The 19,029-nt window shown below is 53.3% G+C and overlaps 6 protein-coding genes across 6 annotated transcripts; 3 read left to right on the top strand and 3 right to left on the bottom strand.

The window, feature by feature from the left end:
* Positions 1-1,683: 1,683 nt before the first annotated feature.
* On the top strand, positions 1,684-4,398 carry CC77DRAFT_1034762 (Pkinase-domain-containing protein; the record flags this gene model as incomplete). The annotated part of the gene is made up of 6 exons (XM_018526891.1): positions 1,684-1,781; positions 1,840-2,404; positions 2,453-3,712; positions 3,758-3,857; positions 3,910-4,244; positions 4,294-4,398. The coding sequence occupies 6 exons, from the start codon at positions 1,684-1,686 to the stop codon at positions 4,396-4,398; spliced, it is 2,463 nt and encodes an 820-aa protein (XP_018381221.1).
* An 894-nt stretch (positions 4,399-5,292) lies between these two features.
* On the top strand, positions 5,293-7,693 carry CC77DRAFT_972752 (hypothetical protein). The gene is made up of 4 exons (XM_018535867.1): positions 5,293-5,592; positions 5,715-6,045; positions 6,094-6,714; positions 6,765-7,693. Exons 1-4 carry the CDS (start codon positions 5,503-5,505, stop codon positions 7,562-7,564), a joined length of 1,842 nt encoding a protein of 613 aa, XP_018381220.1. The 5' UTR covers positions 5,293-5,502; the 3' UTR covers positions 7,565-7,693.
* Positions 7,694-7,983: 290 nt separating this feature from the next.
* CC77DRAFT_1024730 (RNA binding effector protein-like protein Scp160) lies at positions 7,984-12,347 on the bottom strand. Its single transcript, XM_018525928.1, has 4 exons — positions 12,282-12,347; positions 11,452-12,195; positions 8,337-11,404; positions 7,984-8,282 (listed from the first exon to the last, which is right to left on the bottom strand). The coding sequence occupies exons 2-4, from the start codon at positions 12,070-12,072 to the stop codon at positions 8,081-8,083; spliced, it is 3,891 nt and encodes a 1,296-aa protein (XP_018381219.1). The 5' UTR covers positions 12,073-12,195; positions 12,282-12,347; the 3' UTR covers positions 7,984-8,080.
* A 261-nt stretch (positions 12,348-12,608) lies between these two features.
* On the bottom strand, positions 12,609-13,823 carry CC77DRAFT_1024729 (hypothetical protein). The gene has a single exon (XM_018525927.1). It carries the CDS (start codon positions 13,438-13,440, stop codon positions 12,829-12,831), a length of 612 nt encoding a protein of 203 aa, XP_018381218.1. The 5' UTR covers positions 13,441-13,823; the 3' UTR covers positions 12,609-12,828.
* A 784-nt stretch (positions 13,824-14,607) lies between these two features.
* CC77DRAFT_438418 (uridine-2'-O--methyltransferas-like protein TRM7) lies at positions 14,608-16,091 on the bottom strand. Its single transcript, XM_018531686.1, has one exon. It carries the CDS (start codon positions 15,867-15,869, stop codon positions 14,706-14,708), a length of 1,164 nt encoding a protein of 387 aa, XP_018381217.1. The 5' UTR covers positions 15,870-16,091; the 3' UTR covers positions 14,608-14,705.
* Positions 16,092-16,212: 121 nt separating this feature from the next.
* On the top strand, positions 16,213-18,965 carry CC77DRAFT_1098937 (DEAD-domain-containing protein). Its single transcript, XM_018529972.1, has one exon. It carries the CDS (start codon positions 16,217-16,219, stop codon positions 18,725-18,727), a length of 2,511 nt encoding a protein of 836 aa, XP_018381216.1. The 5' UTR covers positions 16,213-16,216; the 3' UTR covers positions 18,728-18,965.
* The last annotated feature ends 64 nt before the right edge of the window (positions 18,966-19,029 follow it).

The following is a 19,029-nucleotide window of genomic DNA, read 5'->3' as shown; positions in this document are numbered from 1 at the left end:
TCTAAATGGTCAATGTCTACAACATCGCAGCAACTCACCCAGAGCATGCGCATCGTCGCATCGCGTTGCTTCAGCTACACAATCGTGTGGTCTCTAGTCGTCTCCACCAGATTAGGAAGACCAAAAATACAAAAGTATGGAAGCGTGCCGGGATCCGGACGCTGGAGCTATGACGTCGAAGAAGCAAAAATGGGAGGACTGAAGAGTGTCAAGTGCAAGTTTAACAATGATCGTCATAGTTCCCGAGTCGGCTGTCTCATGTTTCCCACTCAGACTGGTCCAGACCCTAGAGAAAAGTTGACAGGATCGACGTTGTGTTAAATTATCCAATTTCCACCTGCCAGCCTTGCGGAGGATTCCTCAAGAGGGGGCGGATCAGATACCCAAGACGGTGGTCAGAAAAGAACGTTGATGGTGCGCGGGTAGGATGCCGCCAGACGGGAGATGGACCGTCTACCGCGGCCGTAGGGGTATGCTTGTTTTGTGCGGCTTGTGCTTTGCATGGCCATTACTCGTAGACTCTTAGGGACTTGTATGAGTTGTTCGTGCAACGTTGGTTTTGTAGCTTTTAAGCGAGTTTGCTGGCAGTTGTTGAGTGATGCGGTGCCTCCTGACTTCTACACTCCATGTTGTTGCGATTGTCCGTTTATGGACGCATGACCTGCTGCTGTCTTGGGTGCTTTGGGCTGTATCTTCGCTTTTGTGCAACGGCAAGCTGCATGCGTGAGAGCAGACGTGCATGGCGTGTTTCATGAAGGCAAAGGTTGAGTCTATCGTGACGCTGTGCTCTGCGGCAAGCGATGTTGCGAAGGACTGGTGATAAGCGCCAAGTGGGGCATACGATTTGGCCTGGAGGAGGCTGACCGGCGACTAGTGGTTTCCTCTAGGGCTCAGGATTAACATGGAATCGGCCATCGATATGCAACACTTTTACCCTGCATTGATGTTTCCACGGCGCCGAAGGCAAAGGGGACGGTTGCGCGGTCAACGCAAGGCGATCTGTCGGCGGGCATGGAGGAAGTGGGGGGAGAGCCGCGGGTCAAGGTGTCAGCGACCAAGGAAGATACGAACATGTCGACCAGGAAGGAGCGATAGTATGGCAGATACAAGTATAGATGCGCAAAGCGCGGATGATTCCGTAGACTGGTGAGGTTAGTCAGAACAGCGTGTCGCAGTGTGTGGCAGTACTGTTGGACTGGGCGTGGTAGACCAAGGGCCAAATTCGGCGGCTTCCATTGTATCGTTGTAGCACGCAACATGGAGTGAGAGACGTTAGAGCTACTGCATATCGCGACGCCATTTAGGACTGGTAGACGTCAAACGCGGGCGGTGCATGAGTCGGCGGCCTGTAGACGTCGGCGGCGCAAGGACGTCTTTTTGAAACGGATCTTGGGGTGGAAATTGGACAAGTCCCCCCCAGTTAGCCCTGCGACGAGCATGGCGGAACGTTCTTACGGCCAATGTCTGCTATCTGTGCTTCGAACTTCTGTATCTGTTTCTACCGTTAATTCTCTTTCCACGTCTCCAACCATTGCATCCAGCGCCATTCTCTCACCCTCCCGTTCTGGCTAGACGCGCCCGGCTAGGTGTATTTCCTGGTTCAGGTGTACTTGCAGCCTGCTTGAGGTGTGACGTTCGCTTCAAACCATTGGACACCAGCCCCCGAGCTGTGAGGGCAGCAGTATGGAGTCGTCGTCGTCTAAGAGGTTGACGAAACGAGAGCGCAACGCGCCTCCAATAGCCTATTTGAATAAATCATCGACACTTAAGCGTGCGCCCAGGTAAGTCGAGGCTGTATCTGAGGTCAGAACCACGCTGACTTCGCATCTTCACGTAAAGCGCAGCCAGTTACTTCAACCCGAATCTTGGCGGCACGAGTGCATCCTCCCTCTCGCCTGGAGGCTCGACTGCAATCCGCCGCAGCCCTTCGCTCAAGCCCACTCCGCACCACCCATATGTAGACTATCCCCAGTCGCAGGTTGCCCACCTTCCTCCCGCCTCCGTCGGCAGCCCGTTTAGTCTGAATGCAGTGCAAGAAGCTCTGAACGCATCCTCGAGCGCCTCACCCAACAGCAGCGGTCCACGTAGGCCCGCTGGCCCGCAGCACTCGTACACCGACCAGCCCTCGAACAACCGATATCTACGCCAGAGCCGCTCCTTCAACAACAAGATGGACACGACCACGACCCCGCCAACGACGCAGTCCAACAAGACGAACCGCTACAGCGACGGCAGCGGCGATGCGGCCAAGAAGCGCCTCTCGGGCGGCGCAAAGAAGAAGGGCACCTTCTCCAACTTCATGAGCAGCATGCTGGGCTCGCCGCGCCGCCCGACCATCTCGACGCCCACCAACCCCATGCACGTCACCCACGTTAGCATTGACAACCACACGGGCGAGTACACGGTAGGTGGACTATGTTTGCGCCTGCGTCCAAGTACTAATTGTCTTTAGGGCCTCCCCAAGGAATGGCAGCGCATGCTACAGCAGAATGGCATCTCCCAGGAAGAGCAGAAGCAGCACCCCCAAGCTGTCATGGATGTGGTCAACTTCTACAAGGACAACGCTGAGAAGAACGAGGACGATGCTATCTGGGACAAGATGGGCCCTACGCAGCCTCAGGGATATGCGTACCAGGCCAACATCCCCCAGAACGCAAACTATGGCTCTGCGCAGCCCCCCCTCAGTCCCCCGCAGAGCCCGCGATTCCCACGGAACGACCTCTCTAGCTTCGAAAACCCCCGTGCGCCCCCTCCAATTCCTCGCAGTATGACCTCGCCCGTTGTTAACCCAGCTCCAGTCAATGTCGCAGCTATGGTCCCCAATCGACCGGCACCCAAGCCTCCGGTTGCTGCTGCTGGATCTACGGCCGCCATGCCTACCAGACCTGCCCCGGCAGCCCCGAGTCCGATCGTCACGCAGCATCAGCCCCCTCGCCAGGAGCATGACGTCCCCCAGCCTGCTTACGCCCACCCATCTCCTTCGGAAAGCCCCAATGGCAGTTCGTCTCGTACCCGATCGAATACCACGGGAGGAGGAACACCGCCACGTTTCGATTCCCCTGCCAGTTCTACTCCAATCTCTCCCGCCCAGCAATACCAGCAGCAACAGCAACAGGCTATGGCCATGGCAACCACAGTACAGCCAAAGGCTCCCCTCGGGAGGAGTGTTAGCCAAAGGGCCCCGCAACCAAACTACGCACCACCCGTCGTCCCTGCGCAATCACAACCGACGCCTCAACAGGTTTTCGCACAGCAATCGGATCCCCAGAACATTCCACTACCATCGCAACAAGCTCGTGTTGGCCCAGCGCCCCGGCCACGTCAAAGGCCTCGGCAGAGCCAGGGACCTGATATTGTGGCCAAGCTCAATGCTATCTGCACAAATGCCGATCCTAGGGAGAGATATCGTAACCTCAGCAAGATCGGTCAGGGCGCTTCTGGTGGTGTTTTCATGGCCTATGAAAATAGTACCAACAAATGCGTAGCCATCAAGCAGATGAACCTTGAGCAGCAGCCCAAGAAGGATCTGATCATCAACGAAATCCTTGTCATGAAAGACAGCAAGCACAAGAACATTGTCAACTTCATGGACAGCTTTTTGCTAAGAGGCGATCTCTGGGTAGTTATGGAGTACATGGAGGGTGGAAGTTTGACAGATGTCGTTACTTTCAACATTATGTCGGAAGGGCAAATAGCTGCTGTGTGCAGAGAGGTGAGTCCGCACGCCTCGCTCCAAGAAGTTTACTAACTATTTCAGACATTACACGGCTTGCAACACTTGCACTCTAAGGGCGTTATTCACCGAGACATCAAGTCGGACAACATTTTGCTTTCCCAAGAGGGCAACATCAAGCTAAGTATGTTGAATACAGAATCATGACCGTGAGACAAATCTAACGCATCGTACAGCCGATTTCGGATTCTGCGCGCAAATCAACGAGAGCCACAACAAGCGCACAACCATGGTAGGTACCCCATACTGGATGGCTCCCGAGGTTGTGACTCGCAAGGAGTACGGCCGAAAGGTTGACATCTGGTCATTGGGTATCATGTCCATTGAGATGATCGAGGGAGAGCCGCCATACCTGAACGAGAGTCCGTTGCGTGCACTCTGGCTGATCGCTACCAACGGAACACCGACAATCAAGGAAGAGCATGCCTTGTCGCCTGTATTCCGGGACTTCTTGGGCTTCTCGCTGAAGGTTGATCCTGACAAGCGAGCTAGTGCTCACGATCTTCTGGTGGTAAGTTTGCTTCAGCAGTCCACTTATGATAGCCGCTAACGTGAGGCAGCATCCCTTTATCCAGACCGCTGAACCACTAGGCACATTAGCGCCACTGGTGCAATCGGCGAGGAAAGCAAGGGCAGAAGAGAGACGGAAGAAGGGTGGTCTGTGATTTTCTTATTTCGTCATGAAAGTCTCTTAACACCGGAACTTAGGTACGGGCGATGCGCAAGCCAACGGCCACGATTCGTCAACTACGAGTACGGATTCGTTTGCTGATTGGTATGGCAAGACGATGGAATTATAAGGTGATGGCATGGTGCAGTTTACGAGTGCGCACATCCAACCCCAGTGGCGATTCTCCAAGCGACAAGCCTCTCATGGTCGTGTCGCGGCAGCACCACTAGCTCGGCAGTCAGTATGCAAAGGTCGAAGCCTCATACTACTGTTATACACAACGAGCATTGTCGAGCGAATTAGCAAGCGCGTCCCATCTTGTTCAACAGCTCACATCCGCGAGCATATCTTTCGTGCTGTTTCCAAAGGGCTCGAGTGTCGATGTTGGCGTACATGCCCGTCTCATGATCTGACAGTTTTCTTGGGTTACGGAAGGACGCTGATACCTCTTACACGACTGTCTACTATATATTATGTGCAATCTTTAGTGTCTATACTATTTTGGGGATTTTCAAACTTGTCCGGTGGTGGCATTCCTGGCATACAGAAAAGTCAAATACAAATATGCTTCCTCTTTCCAGTGCTCGAACAAAAGTTTGAATTGAAAGGCTGCTTACACCTTACAAAAAAGCTGCATCACAATATCAATGCTAACTATGATCATCTACTGAATTTGGTTTATTTCCAAAGGCAAATACTCCTGTTCTGTCTATTGAATAGCTCAGCGTTGATCAGAGAATATTGCGATGAGCGTTGGCATATGTTGCTTGGTGGATGTAGTGCCCCAAGCTCTCAAGGGTTGCCCAGGTGTGGCTGAGAACTTCGTCATCCGCCCCGCTAGTCCAGTCGGGCGCAAGAGCTCAGCCTGCGCATATACGACACCGAGTTGCCTCTTGCTAGACTTTCACTCTTACCTATAACACGCCCCTCTCCCAAACCAACCGCATTCTCTTAGTACAAAGCTGAGTTCACTTCCGACTCAGCTACCACTCTTACGTTTTCGACTCCGTGCTCTCCCCTCTACTTTAAGGCACCTGCACCCCCGGAGAGCTTCCCCATACCTATCAAGCCACAACACGCTGGGAAGCAGGCAGACGTCATGTTTCGCGCACAATCAAACATCTTCGACGATGTTGTCGTGAAAGCGACAGATGAAAATCTCACAAGTGAGAACTGGGAATACATACTGGTACGTTCAGCATTCGCAAGGTGTTGGGCGGCGACCTGGGCACATGTCGCAACCATTGCCCGGTCCACGATCATGCGCCTTTCCACTCCAACACACGCAAACGTTGCTAACTCACTACGCAGGATGTATGCGACAAAGTCGGATCGTCCGATACGGGCGCCAAAGATGCCGTCGCCGCCATGATTAGGCGGTTAGCACACCGAAACGCGAACGTACAACTATATACCCTCGAGCTCGCCAACGCTCTCAGCCAGAACTGCGGAATTCAAATGCACAAGGAGCTTGCGTCGCGGAGCTTTACAGAGGCGCTGTTGAGACTTGCCAATGACCGGAACACACACCAGCAGGTCAAGGCGAAGATACTGGAGCGCATGGCCGAGTGGACCAACATGTTCGCTAGCGATCCCGACCTGGGAATCATGTCTGGCGCCTATCAGAAGCTCAAGTCACAAAGTACGTTGGAGAGGTATCGGTACTGCGCATGTTGCTAACAAGTCCCAGACCCCAACCTCCGAGCGCCCTCCAAGCCACAAAAGACGCAGATCTCCGACGTCGACCGCCAAAAGGAAGAAGAGGAGCTACAAATGGCGCTTGCCATGTCGATACGAGAGTCCAAAGGTGCCGCGCCAACGGCTGCCAAGTCCAATACCCCTCAGCAGGGCGGATCTGCTCCCAGCGCTCAGCCCGAACAGCCCTCTCAACCCCTACCGTCAGGCACAACTGCGGCAACCGTCTCACGCGTGCGAGCCCTCTTCGACTTTCAGCCATCGGAGCCCGGTGAACTACAGTTTCGCAAGGGCGACATCATCGCGGTCCTCGAATCAGTGTACAAGGATTGGTGGAAGGGATCGCTACGTGGGCAGACGGGTATCTTCCCACTCAACTACGTGGAGAAGCTGCAGGACCCGACACGCGAGGAGCTTGAGAGAGAAGCACAGAATGAGGCTGAGGTATTCGCACAAATAAGGAACGTGGAGAAGTTACTGGCACTCCTGAGCACTAGCTCACAGCCAGGTGGTGGCGATGCGCGAGACAACGAGGAGATTACTGAGCTCTACCATTCGACGCTAGCTATCCGACCGAAGCTGATTGAGCTTATTGGAAAGTACTCGCAGAAGAAGGGTAAGTCCAATATGAGCAGAGTTATGATGATCAGCGGCTGACTTCAGCAGATGACTTTACACAGTTGAACGAGAAGTTCATCAAGGCTCGCCGAGACTACGAAGCCATGCTGGAAGCATCCATGTCCCAACCCCAACAACCTGCATACGGTGGCCGTCCTGGATATGGCGCCTATAACGCACCACCTCCCTCGAACTACCAAGGATACCCACCTGTATCCTCTACACCGCAGCAAGATCCGAATCGCTTCGGCTATGGCGCACCCCAGCAACATGGACCTCCTTCGCAAGTTCCACCTCCAGGCTCAAGCCCTGCGTTCTTCATGGTTCCTCCAGGCGAACAGCGGACGCAGCAGACTCCGAAGCCAGGACCACCATCGGATCCGTATACGCTACCACCAGGGAGAGTACCAGTAGGAGGGCGGCCGCAAAGCTACGCACCTCAAGAGCTAGCGACCAGCCAATACGACTCACCTGTAGACAACCGTCAATCTTTCCACGCTCCTAGTCAGCCACCTCAAGGTTATGAACAAGGCGGTTACCCACCACAGCAAGGACCTCCGCAGGGACCACCACAAGGGCAGCAGAACCCGTACGAACAACTGTCCTCCCCGCCTCCACAACAAATCCCACAAGATCAACAGCCTCCGTCGGATCCATACTCGCAACAGCCGCCTCAACAAGGTTATGGTTACCCACCATCACAACCTGGATACGCACCACCAGCACCACCCGGTGCTGCCTCTAGCCCCGCGCCACCTGCCCAAGGTTATATGGCATATCGCCCCGGAGGACAAGCACCGAGCGCGCCACCCGTGGGAGGAGATGATGCTTCTGGTTTCTACCGGTAGGACCGGTCTTGGAGGAAGATTGCGTGATTATATACCATGTAGTTGACATAGTTGCAGTGTAGCGTAACATCTGATCCGGAAAGATCAGAATACTACCAATTTGTGACAACTTTGGTCTGAATTATACATCGTGACGTTTACATGAACTGCATATTGCGACTTTTCCGCAATGATCAACATTTTACAGTGAACTCTTTCAGCATAAATCTTGCAGACGTTCGTGCTATCAAGCAAACATTGTTGTCTTTCGTCAAGTCCCAAGATCTAATTCTCGAACACACATTACATCATTTCAAAGATCAAACATGTTAGCTTTCATCTCTGTAATTCTTCTACAGCTATAGCAATATCCCAATTTTAGGTTCGACCAAGACGAAGTCATAAATGCTCCTTCCCATGCTGAAACGAACATCATGTGCGCCCACAAGATCATTCAAACCCGAAATATGCTCCAAGCTTTTGATAAACAGTAAGAGTCGTCACATCCCTATATATTCGTGAATCTGAAAAACCCCCCTAGGCGCGCTCCCTGCGGCCACCACCGTTACCGCCCTTGGATACGATGTCGAGGATCATCTGGCGAGCCTCTTCGCAGCCATCCTTGGTACCGACGATCTCGATAGCCTCGTCCTTGGCTTGGTCGCGAGGAACCTGAATCTTGGTGCCGGTCTTCTTACGAAGGTCATTGATTGTGGCACCACCGGGCCCGACGACGAGCCTGTGAGATGTTAGTATCGCTGGATTACTGTATATACCAAAGGATTTAGCTTACCTGTAGCTTCGTGGGTCGGGCAGAATGAGGTAGCCAGTAGAGGAAGGCTTGGAAGCAGCCTTGATGGCATCCTCGAGCCTCTGGCGGGCCTTGGGAAGGCTCTCAGTGGGTCCACGCAGGATCCAGGGGATGGTGGCAGTGAGGTCGGCGCCCTCTTCCGGAGCGTTGTTGTCGACAATCTCCCATGAGTGTGAATCGGCACCAGCGCTTGCGTCGTCAGTGATCAAAGGCAGAGCGCCGTTGGCACCCTTCCTAGCCTTTCCGGCCTCGGCCTGAGCAGGCTTCGCGGGCACCTGTTCGCCGCCGTGGTCAACGGTAACCTTGTGCTGATTTCTGAGTTGACGGAAGAACTGGCCGTTGTCTGAGATGGTGTGGTGAAGGTGGCGGGGGACCTGGATGGTCTCGCCTTCTTGACCCTTAACCAGCTCAAGGATGTGCTCCTTGGCCTTCTCGACGGCAGCAGGCTCACCAGTGATCTTCACCTGACTACGGGCAGCACCAGTGGTAGTCTGCTTAGGGATATCGAGCTGGATGTTGAGCTGCGACTCCAGGGAGCGACGCGTCTCGCCACCACGACCAATAAGCAGACGGTGCTTGTCAGGAGAAACCTCGATGGTCTCAGTCGTTTGGTTCTCTAGCGAGGAGACTTGCGCCTTGAGAGCGGCAACAATCTTCTCAACAACATTCTTGGGACCTTCAACGCGAATAGCCGACTCGTCAGACTCTGCGCGAGGGAAGCGGACCATGCGAGCCAAGTCACGAGAGTTGTCAGGTCCACCAGCCGAGGTAACGATGGAGCGGATGTTGGCACCGCTGCCACCGATGAGGTTCCTGTGGTGCTTCCTGTCAACCTCCAGAGTCTCAACAATGGTATCGTCAAACTCGCGGGCGCGCTCTTGTAGGACCTTCTTGGCTGCCTCAACCGCCTTCTTGGTACCCTTGAGCTTGATCTCTGCGCGACCAGATGGATCAGCGCCATCGCGTGCACCAGGAACGTCAATCTGGCAGCCAGTCTCGAGGCGGATGTTCTCCATCTCGCGACCACCTGATCCAATCAGACGAGGGATGTTGCTCTGAGCGACTGAAACAGTGTCGCTGAAAGAGTTGTCCTTGATGTACTGGAGCAGACTGAGTACCTCGTCACGGGCCTCATCTGCACCCTTCCTGGGTCCTCGAACAATGACTTCGTCTTGGTTCTGGCCTGACTTGACGTTCTTCTGTGACGATGCGTCTCCCGCCTCGTCATCATTTTGTGCGCGTCTGGGAAAGTTGATGCGTACACCGTAGCGGTCCTGAAGACGCTCGACCTGCTTGCCACCGGCACCGATCAGGTCACGGTGGAACTGAGGCGCAACCTTCAAGATGTGGGTAGCCTCATCTTCGAGCTTCTTTGCCATGTCAAGAATGTCCTTCTTGCATTGCTGGGCCTTGGCTGAAGGTCCCTTCAGCTCGACCTTGCCGTCGTTGATCTGAACATCAACATCGTACTTCTGGCGCAGACGCTGAATGTTCTCTCCGCCCTTTCCAACGAGATGACTCGCGTACTTCTGGGGGTAGTCGAAGGTAGTGACGTGGTTGCGCTCAAGCTCGTCCTTCTCAGCTTGCTCGATGAAAGCGAGAATCTTGGCGTTGAGCTCGTCAACAGCATTTGATGGTCCACGAATGGCGAAGCTGTTGTTCGAGCGACTGTGAGGCTCCGGTCGTCGCTGGCCAAACAGCGCCTGAACGGGAACCTGGTCAGGGTTGAGGCCCTGCTGCTGTTCGTTGACAAACTGCTCGATCTTGCGGTGGAACTTGGGGTTAGATTCCAGTCCGCGGGTATCGATTTGCGGTTGGTTCTTGGTCAACCCAAGGATGAAGCGCTGAGCATCTTGCAGACCTTGCTGGTATGCCTTAATCTCAGCTGGGGAGGGTCGGCCACGAGGAATAGCGTATTCATCGTATGGGGTCTGGCCTTCGTAGACGAGAATCAATTCTGGTGATTGCTCAGTCTCGTCAGGGAAGACAATGTGAACACCGTGATCCTGTCGGACCTTGGGTGCGTTTTGCTGTCGCAAGAACTGGTGATAGAAAGGATCAACGTCCATGGTCGCAAAGCGGCTAGGTGGGTGCGACTGGAAGAGGCTCATGATGTCGCCACGGGCCTTCATGCTGTTCTTTCCGTCGCGAGCGTAGATTTCCCAGCCAGTTGGTGCGTCACGGTCAGTAGGTACAACAATGCTGGCCTCGTGCATGCGCTCAAGATCGGCCAGGGCCTTTCGTTGGCGCAGGTAGCGCGTCAGGTTGTGTGCGTGTGCCTGTGAGTTGGGGCCCTTGTGCTCACGAGCAGCGTCCGCGGTAGCCATGGTCATGCTAGCAGCAAGATCCTCGAGCTTGTTGATACCCTGCTCGATCTTGTTGGGCGGGCCGACGATGTAAACGGTCTCGCTGTCGTCCGAGCTTGGGGGCAGGACGATGCTGCAGCCGGTCTCCTCGAGGAAGTCATGGAGAGAGTTGCCCCGCTCACCGACAATGAACTGGTGTCGGCCACGCTCGATGGATCGTTGCTCGATAGCCAATTGTTGGCGGAGTTGCTGAGCACGACGCTCAAGCTCGGCCTGGATCTGCTGCGCGGCGGCACGGTCACCAGAGACTTGGATGGGGAAGTTGGCCTGGGGCGCAAACTGAGCGGGCTGACCGCGAGTGGTCTGGGGAGGTGCCTGAGATTGCCAAGTGTGGTACTGGGGAATCTGGATGTTGACATCGCGGCCCTGGACAAGCCTTTCGGCATGGACATTGTTGGGACCAGCAAGGAAGGGGTAGAACTCGGCAGGGATGTCCTTCAGACGCAGGTTCACGGTCGAGGTGCGTTCGTTGACGATGGCATCAATCTCACGACGAGCCATCTCAGCAGTCAGGGCATTGCCCTCAATGTGAACATTGACCACAGTATCCTCATCCTCGCCCGGCTCGGCCTTGGGGACCTGAATGCGGGCGCCGGTGCGCTTGCTGATTTCCTGGATCTTGGAACCTTGACGACCGATGATGTGGGCACGAACGGAGGCAGGGACGGGGACATCGACGGATTGCTGGTGGTGGTTAGCTTTGGTTCCATTGAAATGCATAGGTGGCTTACCTTGGAGCCAACTTCATTGGCGACTTCCTTGAGAGCCTGCCTGACAGCTTCAACCGGACCGGTGGCCTCAAAGATGAGAGCTCCCTGGCCCTGCTTGTAGTCGAGCTTGGCCTTGGAGCGCCTGTTGATATCGCGGACAATCTCGTTGATGGGCTTCTTCAGCTCACCACGGGGAGCGACTTGGTGGGCGGCGAGAGAGATGCGTTCAGTGTGCTTGCCGGGGATGTTCATGGACGGGAGGGCGGGGCCACGGGTGGGAGCGGACTGGGCGGTCGCGCTGCCATTGACACCGTTGGAGGTGACAGCGGCAGGCTTCTTGCCCCAGGTAGGAGCAACAGACGCCTGAGCGCGAGGCTTGACGGGACCGAGAGCCGGGAAGGCCTCCTCGGACTGAGTGTTCAGAGCAGGCTTCTTGGGGGCAGCAGGAGCGTCGTCGGCCTTTTGCTTGCCGGCGGCTTTCTCGCTGAGAGGAGCAGCGGTGTCGGAGGCAGGAGCATGGGCGAGTTCGTCCTCGTCGGGGACGTCCTCGACGGTGACATGGTGGTCGGCATGTTCCTGCATAAGCTTCTGCGCCGGGGTCAAGCCCTCGGTGGCAGAGCTAGCAACTGCTTCAGATGCCATTGTTGAGTATTAAACCGTTTCGACAGATACCAAAGGGCGTTCGCGTGGACGGTGAGAGGTGAAGCTTAGAAGCTCGGAGCCAGCTTGACGTGGTAGGAATGAGTATCGGAAAGAGATGTCGTCCTGTTGTACAAGGTCGAGGTTAGCAGGTGGTTGAGAAACCAGTGGAGAAATATAAGGGTAGAGGTAGGGTCCAGTCGCTTGCTCACTGGAACTTTAGTGCGTTGGTTGGCTGTGCGTACCTGGGTACGAGGTAATGTCACTCGGAACTTGGCCCAGGGAATTCGTTGCGCGGATTTGTGTGCTGTTGCTCAGCAGGCCATAACGTGGATGCACAGACAGTGAGAGTTCAATTGAATAAATAGATCACTACTACAACGGCAGAAGTCCAACTCCGAGGATGCAATGTGGCCAGCCAGACCTCGAATGTCCCAGTAGCTTCGAGGACCGTGCCTGCTGCAGCTGCATCCCGGTCCGCGCTATTCTGAATCCCGCCACGGGTAAAGCGCGCTAGCCTCCACAACTCTTACAACCTCGATAATCCCAATCACCTTAGTTGTTGGTGTCGTCAAGTTTCCGTAGTCGGATGTTGAGAACCAGAGAAAACAGACATTAGCGAGTGCATGATTGGCTCCTTCCAACGACCACCGGTCTGTACACACGACAGAGCTCGAATTTGATGTGAAGAAAGATTATTTGCAAAAGAAAATACAACTTTGACACCTCCATCTCAACCACCTTGTTTCACCTTCTCCATCACCAGCCTCGATCCACACCTGGTTGTCCCCTCTTTGGCCGTGTTTCCCACGTCACCGTCGCCCAATACTTCGGGTTGAGCTTTTCGCTGTATCTGCCCCCCAGCATGAGGTGATCACGAATATCCCCTTTGTCGTTATCCCATTTACAGTAAACCTTTCTCATTCCCCCACCCTTATCCTTGGTAAACCCCATAAACTTCTCCTTGCAAAGCCTGGCACTGGGGTAATAGCTCCACTTAAGCTGGCCGGTAGTCGGAAATCCACCAACTGGAGGAGCATTACCATTGTCGACTGCAATTCTGAAGACCCATTCTATTGGCTTGCCGTCGTGACCGTTTAGGGTGAGCGTCATAACGAGTGGCTTGTCCCAGTAAACCTTTTGCTCGCCATGATTGTCGCAGAATTGGCTCATTCCTCGTTCCCACTCTGAGAAATTAGGGAAGTGGTTCTTGTTCCCCGGGCATGCGTCAGGGTCCAGGCGACGAACAAGATGCGTCGAGCTGCTATTGGACCGTTCGTGGAGCGTTGCCCCGTATGTGGAGTAGCGAGGGGCCAGAGGGAGGGTCAGAACCATGGTCGCGAAGATGACGAGCCATACGAGGCCTAGCATAGTGGGGCACATGAGTTAAAATCCTCTTGCTTTGATTGTGATCCAAGAGAGTGGGTGTATTCCTGTAAGCGAAAGTGAGTAGGAGCAGCAGACGATTCTATGCTGTTCTATCGATTATTACCTTCCTGTGTACATGAGTGAGTACGACCAACCCCATCACTCACCACGTACAATACGAAGCACAGTGAAGGACACAGATACGAGTGCATGTGATAGACATCATGAAGCCGAACCAGACATGTACTGTTATACTTCTCACAAATGCTGACTTGGCTGACAGAGAGGGCAGACTTCATAAGGTGTGGTCACAAAGACAACAAAGAAGCAATGTGCACAGCCCTTCACATGTCAGCCTAAGCCCGAACAACGAGATGAAACACGAGAAATTGAATCGCTAACGATGGCCCTTGGCTAAGAGTGATGGGCGGATGTTAGCGATCTGGGTGATGTTGTGAATGGCATTGAGATTCGGTAGGGTAGTTGGTCATCGGACATCCTTTCAGGCCACGGGGAGAGAGTGATATTGCGTTAGTCAGTGCGGATATACTGGACATGGCGGTGCCTAGGGTAGATGAAATGACGATGGCAGATCAGAGGGTGGTAAGGAGTGCGATTTTGTTCATGATTGCACAAGTATTGTGGAATGATAGTAACAACAGCTTCCGTAAAACCTTGCTGTTAGGAAAAGTCTAGAAACGATCTCGAGAGTTTGTTTGGATTACTGTCCTATCGCAGATAACCTTGACATGTTTACTCTTGGAAATACTGTTCGTCGATAGTTACAGCCTTTCCCCGACCTTGAATCAACCAACATGCCTCCTCATATTTACTCCAACCGACTCAAAAAGGTTCTCGATAGAATCTATATGCTCTCTGGATAAGACCTGAATAGCAAGCGGACTGAGAACTCGGGGATACATCGATCATCTGTCAAGGACCATGAAGTGTATATTGCGCTTAGGAGACATTCATAACAAACGCCTTTGACGTATGAGCGGGGCACCAATGACCTTCTTTGTAAATCCAGAGAATAAAACAGATTAACAAAGACCTTGGTATGGCGCAGCATAGGTCTGTGCCATGTCAGGGAGGTCTAAAACATGAGACCATGAACGCTTTGGGAAGATATGCACAGTGAACGCATGTGGCGTGACTGGCTTTTGCAAATTGGGGGGAAGTTCTTTAGGCCAACAACTATGCAATTTGCAAATTGCATAGAAACTGTTGGACGCTAATAAGTGCGTAAGGGTATCTGCATTGAGCGTTTACTTCGCTTCCTTCTCTACCCTCCCTTTTGTCTTTCCATATGCACCACCAGCCAGTTTCCGCATCTCTAGCGCCCTCTTGTATGGTGGCGCAGTAGGTGGTTGCACGGGATCCAGACTGACCCTGTCCTTAGGGAGGTGATACGTTGCATCCGAATCATACGCCGATAGATCACCACAAGCCAGGAACGGTGCTATCCATCGCTGTCCGCCTTCCTCGATGTCGTGTTCATCTTCAGTCTCAGAACCCAGATCAATCTCAGTAGCCCCGTCCTCTCGAACACGTCGAGTGACCTTCTTCTCATGTTTCTGCGTGTCCGAAGGTGCTGGGGTAGGTAATTGCGTCCCCGCGCCGAGCGGCTTGTCCAAACTAGCAGTGAAACCTTCTGGTGGACAAAAGCCCTCGCATACAACGAACGCCTCGATACTACTTGCACGACTACTCCTGGGTTTCGCTACACGCACCCTTTCAAACACGATCTTCAACTGTGCGAACAGCAGATCGACATCCTTGCCTCGAAAGATCTTCGCTACGAACTTGCCCCCAGGTTTCAGCACGCAGAGAGCGAGGTTGAGCGCCGCCCACAAGAGCTGGCTTTGTACGTATATGTCTAGATCGTGCAGTCCAGTGACATCGGGTGCGCCGTCCGAGATGACAAGGTCAACAGGGGATGAGCCTTGAGGTGCGGCGGGGTCGTATGTGTCTGGGTCCAGGGCTTTGAGCATCAGAGGAATGGTGGAGGGGTGAGTGATGTCTGCGCGCATTGTTGTTACACCTTCGAGGGGGCTCATGGGCTGGAGGTCAATGGCTACGATGCGTACGCCTTCTCTAGGTTTTGGTTTGTCCTCCACTTTTACTTCTGATGGAGGGGTAGCCTGCGTAGTTGACTCTTTCTTATCAAGACCCAGTACATAACTTCTTGCGGCAGCTTGCTTATCTTGCCAACCTGCTCGTCCAAACTTCTCTCCTTTAATGAGTACACGTGAGAGTACTTGACTCCAGCTTCCTGGTGCGGCGCATAGATCGACAACTCGTGTGACTCCTTCGAATAGGTTGAATTCTTCGTCTAGTTGGAGAAGTTTGTAGGCTGATCTGGCTCGCCATCCCTCTTCTTTTGCCAGACGGTAGTAGGCGTCTCTCTTATCTTTTGATGATTTTCCCATATTTGTCTGATACCGCTATCCCTGTCTCTTTCTGTTTTCCACTGTGATTTTGGTTCTCTGTCCCCGCGATGTGACCAAGTTGACTTCTGTGAGAATTCGCAACAACTCTTGACCAATTTGTCCACTTAATTTTGTCCTACTCTTTCTACTTCGTGCTGATTCACACAGATAATGCAGATCAGAAAAACGCCGATTAACGAGTGCGAGTCATGCACGTGAAGTGTGGGAAAGTGCTGCTCAGGCTAGAGTGATGTGGGGCACCCCCGAGGCCCCGAACGCCGAAAGTTTTCCAAAAAGTTCGCGCGCGCATCCATTTCACGACGAAACTCAATCGTTCGACATCCACGATGAAGCGTCCTAATACCGCCCCGCAGAAGCCGTCTCAAAAGGCGCATAAACGCCAAAAAGTCGAGCGTACAAAAGCAGCGCCCTTTCCGAAACCTTTCCCTTCGTCGACGAAAGCCAAGCGCCGGGTGCAACTCAACGAGCTAGGATGGAAACCCGTGTCTATGCCCGATCGGTTGGACGATGTCGAAGGCTTCTATGGACTCGAAGAGATTGACGATGTTGAGATCGTCAAAGATCCAGTTACTGGAAATCTCACCTTCGAGACTACCAAGACAGAAGAAGAGGTGGCACAAGATGTAGAGGAAGCATGGCAGCGGGAAGAAGACGAGGCAAAACGCTTGGAGGCGATAACTTTTGGGGATGGCGAGGCAGATGGAAAGGAAGACACTACACAAGCAGACGCTGCACAAGAACCAGTGCAGGAGGAAAACGAAGAGGTCGCATGGGAAGGCTTCAGCGATGAAGAAGAAGCGCAAACGGCGGCACCCGCGCAGGCAGCAGATGCAGATGTTACGGATGTCGCAGATCCAACTACCACCAATGGCGAGCCAGAAGTGAAGAAACTTACAAAGACCGAGAAAAAGAAGAGGGCCAAGGAAGCAAAGCTCAAGAAACAAGAAGAGGAAAAGGCCAAGGCAGAACTACAGACCCCAGATGATGCCGAGGAGGATGAGGATGAGGACGAAGAGGTTGAAGAGGACGAAGTCGAAGATCGCGAAGACGGCGAAACCTTCGGACCTGGCGCATTCGATATTTTGGCGAACCAACCCGACGACGACGATGACGAGACGGATGTGCGCGCATGGAACGAACTGGATCTTTCCGAAGAGATGCTTGGCGCATTAGCAAAGCTAAAGTTCTCGAAACCCACTGGTATCCAAGCGTCCACAATACCTGAGATCATGGCAGGAAGAGATGTTATTGGCAAGGCCTCGACAGGTTCGGGTAAAACACTCGCTTTTGGTATCCCAGTCATAGAGTCGTGGCTTGCTGCTCGATCGACGGCCAAAGATCCCGAGGACAAAGCACCCATCGCACTGATCATTGCGCCAACACGAGAACTTGCGCATCAGATCAACGCCCACTTGATTGCTCTCTGCGCGAAGGGTGACTTCGACCCCCCGTACATCGCGTCGATTACAGGTGGTCTGTCCGTACAGAAGCAGCGCAGGCAACTGGAAAAGGCAGACATCGTTGTTGGTACGCCAGGACGACTTTGGGAGGTCATTAGCGGTGGTCAAGGCCTGTTGCCTAAGTTCAAGCAGATCAAGTTCCTGGTTGTTGATGAGGCTGATCGTCTATTGAGCGAAGGTCATTTCAAAGAAATGGGAGAGATTCTCAAAGTCTTGGAGCCTGACGACGAGCCCAATGAGAATGGTGACGAGGAACCAGCGCCAGAAACCCAACGCCAAACTCTTGTGTTTTCAGCGACTTTCGGAAAGGACTTGCAACGAAAGCTCGCTGGCAAGACTAAATATAGCGGAGATCTCATGAGCCAACAACAGTCTATGGAATATCTGCTCAAGAAACTCCGGTTCCGTGAAGAGAAGCCGATGTTTATTGACGCGAACCCGACCTCGCAGATGGCCAGCAAGCTGCAGGAGGGACTTATCGAATGTGCCGGAACTGAGAAGGATCTTTATCTCTATTCTCTACTAATGTTCTACACAAAGAAGCGCGCTCTAGTCTTCACCAACTCAATCTCTGCGGTCCGTCGCATAACACCGTTCCTGACAAACCTGGCTCTGCCAGCTCTACCACTACATTCGAACATGCCCCAGAAAGCTCGTTTACGATCGATCGAAAGGTTCAAGGAGCGACCTGGATCCATCTTGGTTGCTACAGACGTTGCTGCCAGAGGTCTTGACATACCCCAAATTGACTTGGTCATACACTACCATCTGCCTCGCGCCGCCGATACATATGTCCATCGATCGGGACGTACCGCACGTGCAGATGCTTCAGGAGCCAGTATCTTAATATGTGCTCCAGAGGAAGTCGCGGGTGTACGAAGGCTCATTGCTAAAGTTCATGCACGCGCCAGCGATGCTCCCAAATCCAAGAAGACAGCCTTCTTCATCCGTACCTTGGACATCGACCGCCGCATTGTCTCGCGCTTGAAGCCTCGTGCTACCATCTCGAAAAAGCTATCTGACACCGTCATCGCAAAAGAGAAAAAGCATAGCGAAGACGACGTACTAAGACGCGCTGCCGAAGACCTTGGTGTCGACTACGACAGTGAAGAGTTCGAGAAAGAAGCACCAGGCAAGAGAGGTCGTGGAAGCGGCCGGAAGAAGAAGGAAAAGGAAGCGAGCGAAATGACAAAAGCAGAGATGCAATCGCTGCGGGCAGAGCTCAAGCATCTTCTGAGTCAGAGGATCAACACCGGTGTCAGTGCGAGATATTTGACAAGTGGCGGCATTGATGTTGACGCGCTTGTGGCGGGAGAAGGCAACATGGAGTTCTTGGGTAACTTAGACGGACTTGGATTTGACGAAGTTGCTGAATAGTCCTCGCTCTATTTGAACGATACCCACCAATGTAGATATACATCACCGCCTTATACTACGGAGCTACAATCTCTTCACGGTGTCAAAATTTCTGTGGCCCTTCATGACCTTTTTGCTAGTATATTGTTAGCCACGTCTGTTCGTAAGCTTTAGGGGTGCTCTAAGTGGTTCTGATAACGTAGGGGTTCTCGTACGCCAAAAGCTAAGAAGAGTATGACAACTTGTGTGTCTGAGGGGTGGTGAGAAACTCAATGAAAGTAACGAATGACGTAACGTGTACCATTAGACCTCCCGCTCCGTAT

The sequence above is a fragment of the Alternaria alternata genome (assembly GCF_001642055.1).
Source record: "Alternaria alternata strain SRC1lrK2f unplaced genomic scaffold CC77scaffold_24, whole genome shotgun sequence".
Taxonomy (NCBI): Eukaryota; Fungi; Ascomycota; class Dothideomycetes; order Pleosporales; family Pleosporaceae; genus Alternaria; species Alternaria alternata.
Note: the sequence above shows the minus strand (reverse complement) of the source record. Positions and strands in the feature narration are given on the sequence as shown.

Coding starts and splice junctions, on each gene's coding strand:
- CC77DRAFT_1024729 (XM_018525927.1), bottom strand. CDS start 13,440: ATGCTAGGCCTCGTATGGCTCGTCATCTTCGCGACCATGGTTCTGACC.
- CC77DRAFT_438418 (XM_018531686.1), bottom strand. CDS start 15,869: ATGGGAAAATCATCAAAAGATAAGAGAGACGCCTACTACCGTCTGGCA.
- CC77DRAFT_1024730 (XM_018525928.1), bottom strand. CDS start 12,072: ATGGCATCTGAAGCAGTTGCTAGCTCTGCCACCGAGGGCTTGACCCCG. Junction 11,405..11,451: donor CCAATGAAGTTGGCTCCAAG/GTAAGCCACCTA, acceptor AACCACCACCAG/CAATCCGTCGATGTCCCCGT. Junction 8,283..8,336: donor CCCGACCCACGAAGCTACAG/GTAAGCTAAATC, acceptor AACATCTCACAG/GCTCGTCGTCGGGCCCGGTG.
- CC77DRAFT_1098937 (XM_018529972.1), top strand. CDS start 16,217: ATGAAGCGTCCTAATACCGCCCCGCAGAAGCCGTCTCAAAAGGCGCAT.
- CC77DRAFT_972752 (XM_018535867.1), top strand. CDS start 5,503: ATGTTTCGCGCACAATCAAACATCTTCGACGATGTTGTCGTGAAAGCG. Junction 5,593..5,714: donor AGAACTGGGAATACATACTG/GTACGTTCAGCA, acceptor CTCACTACGCAG/GATGTATGCGACAAAGTCGG. Junction 6,046..6,093: donor TCAGAAGCTCAAGTCACAAA/GTACGTTGGAGA, acceptor AACAAGTCCCAG/ACCCCAACCTCCGAGCGCCC.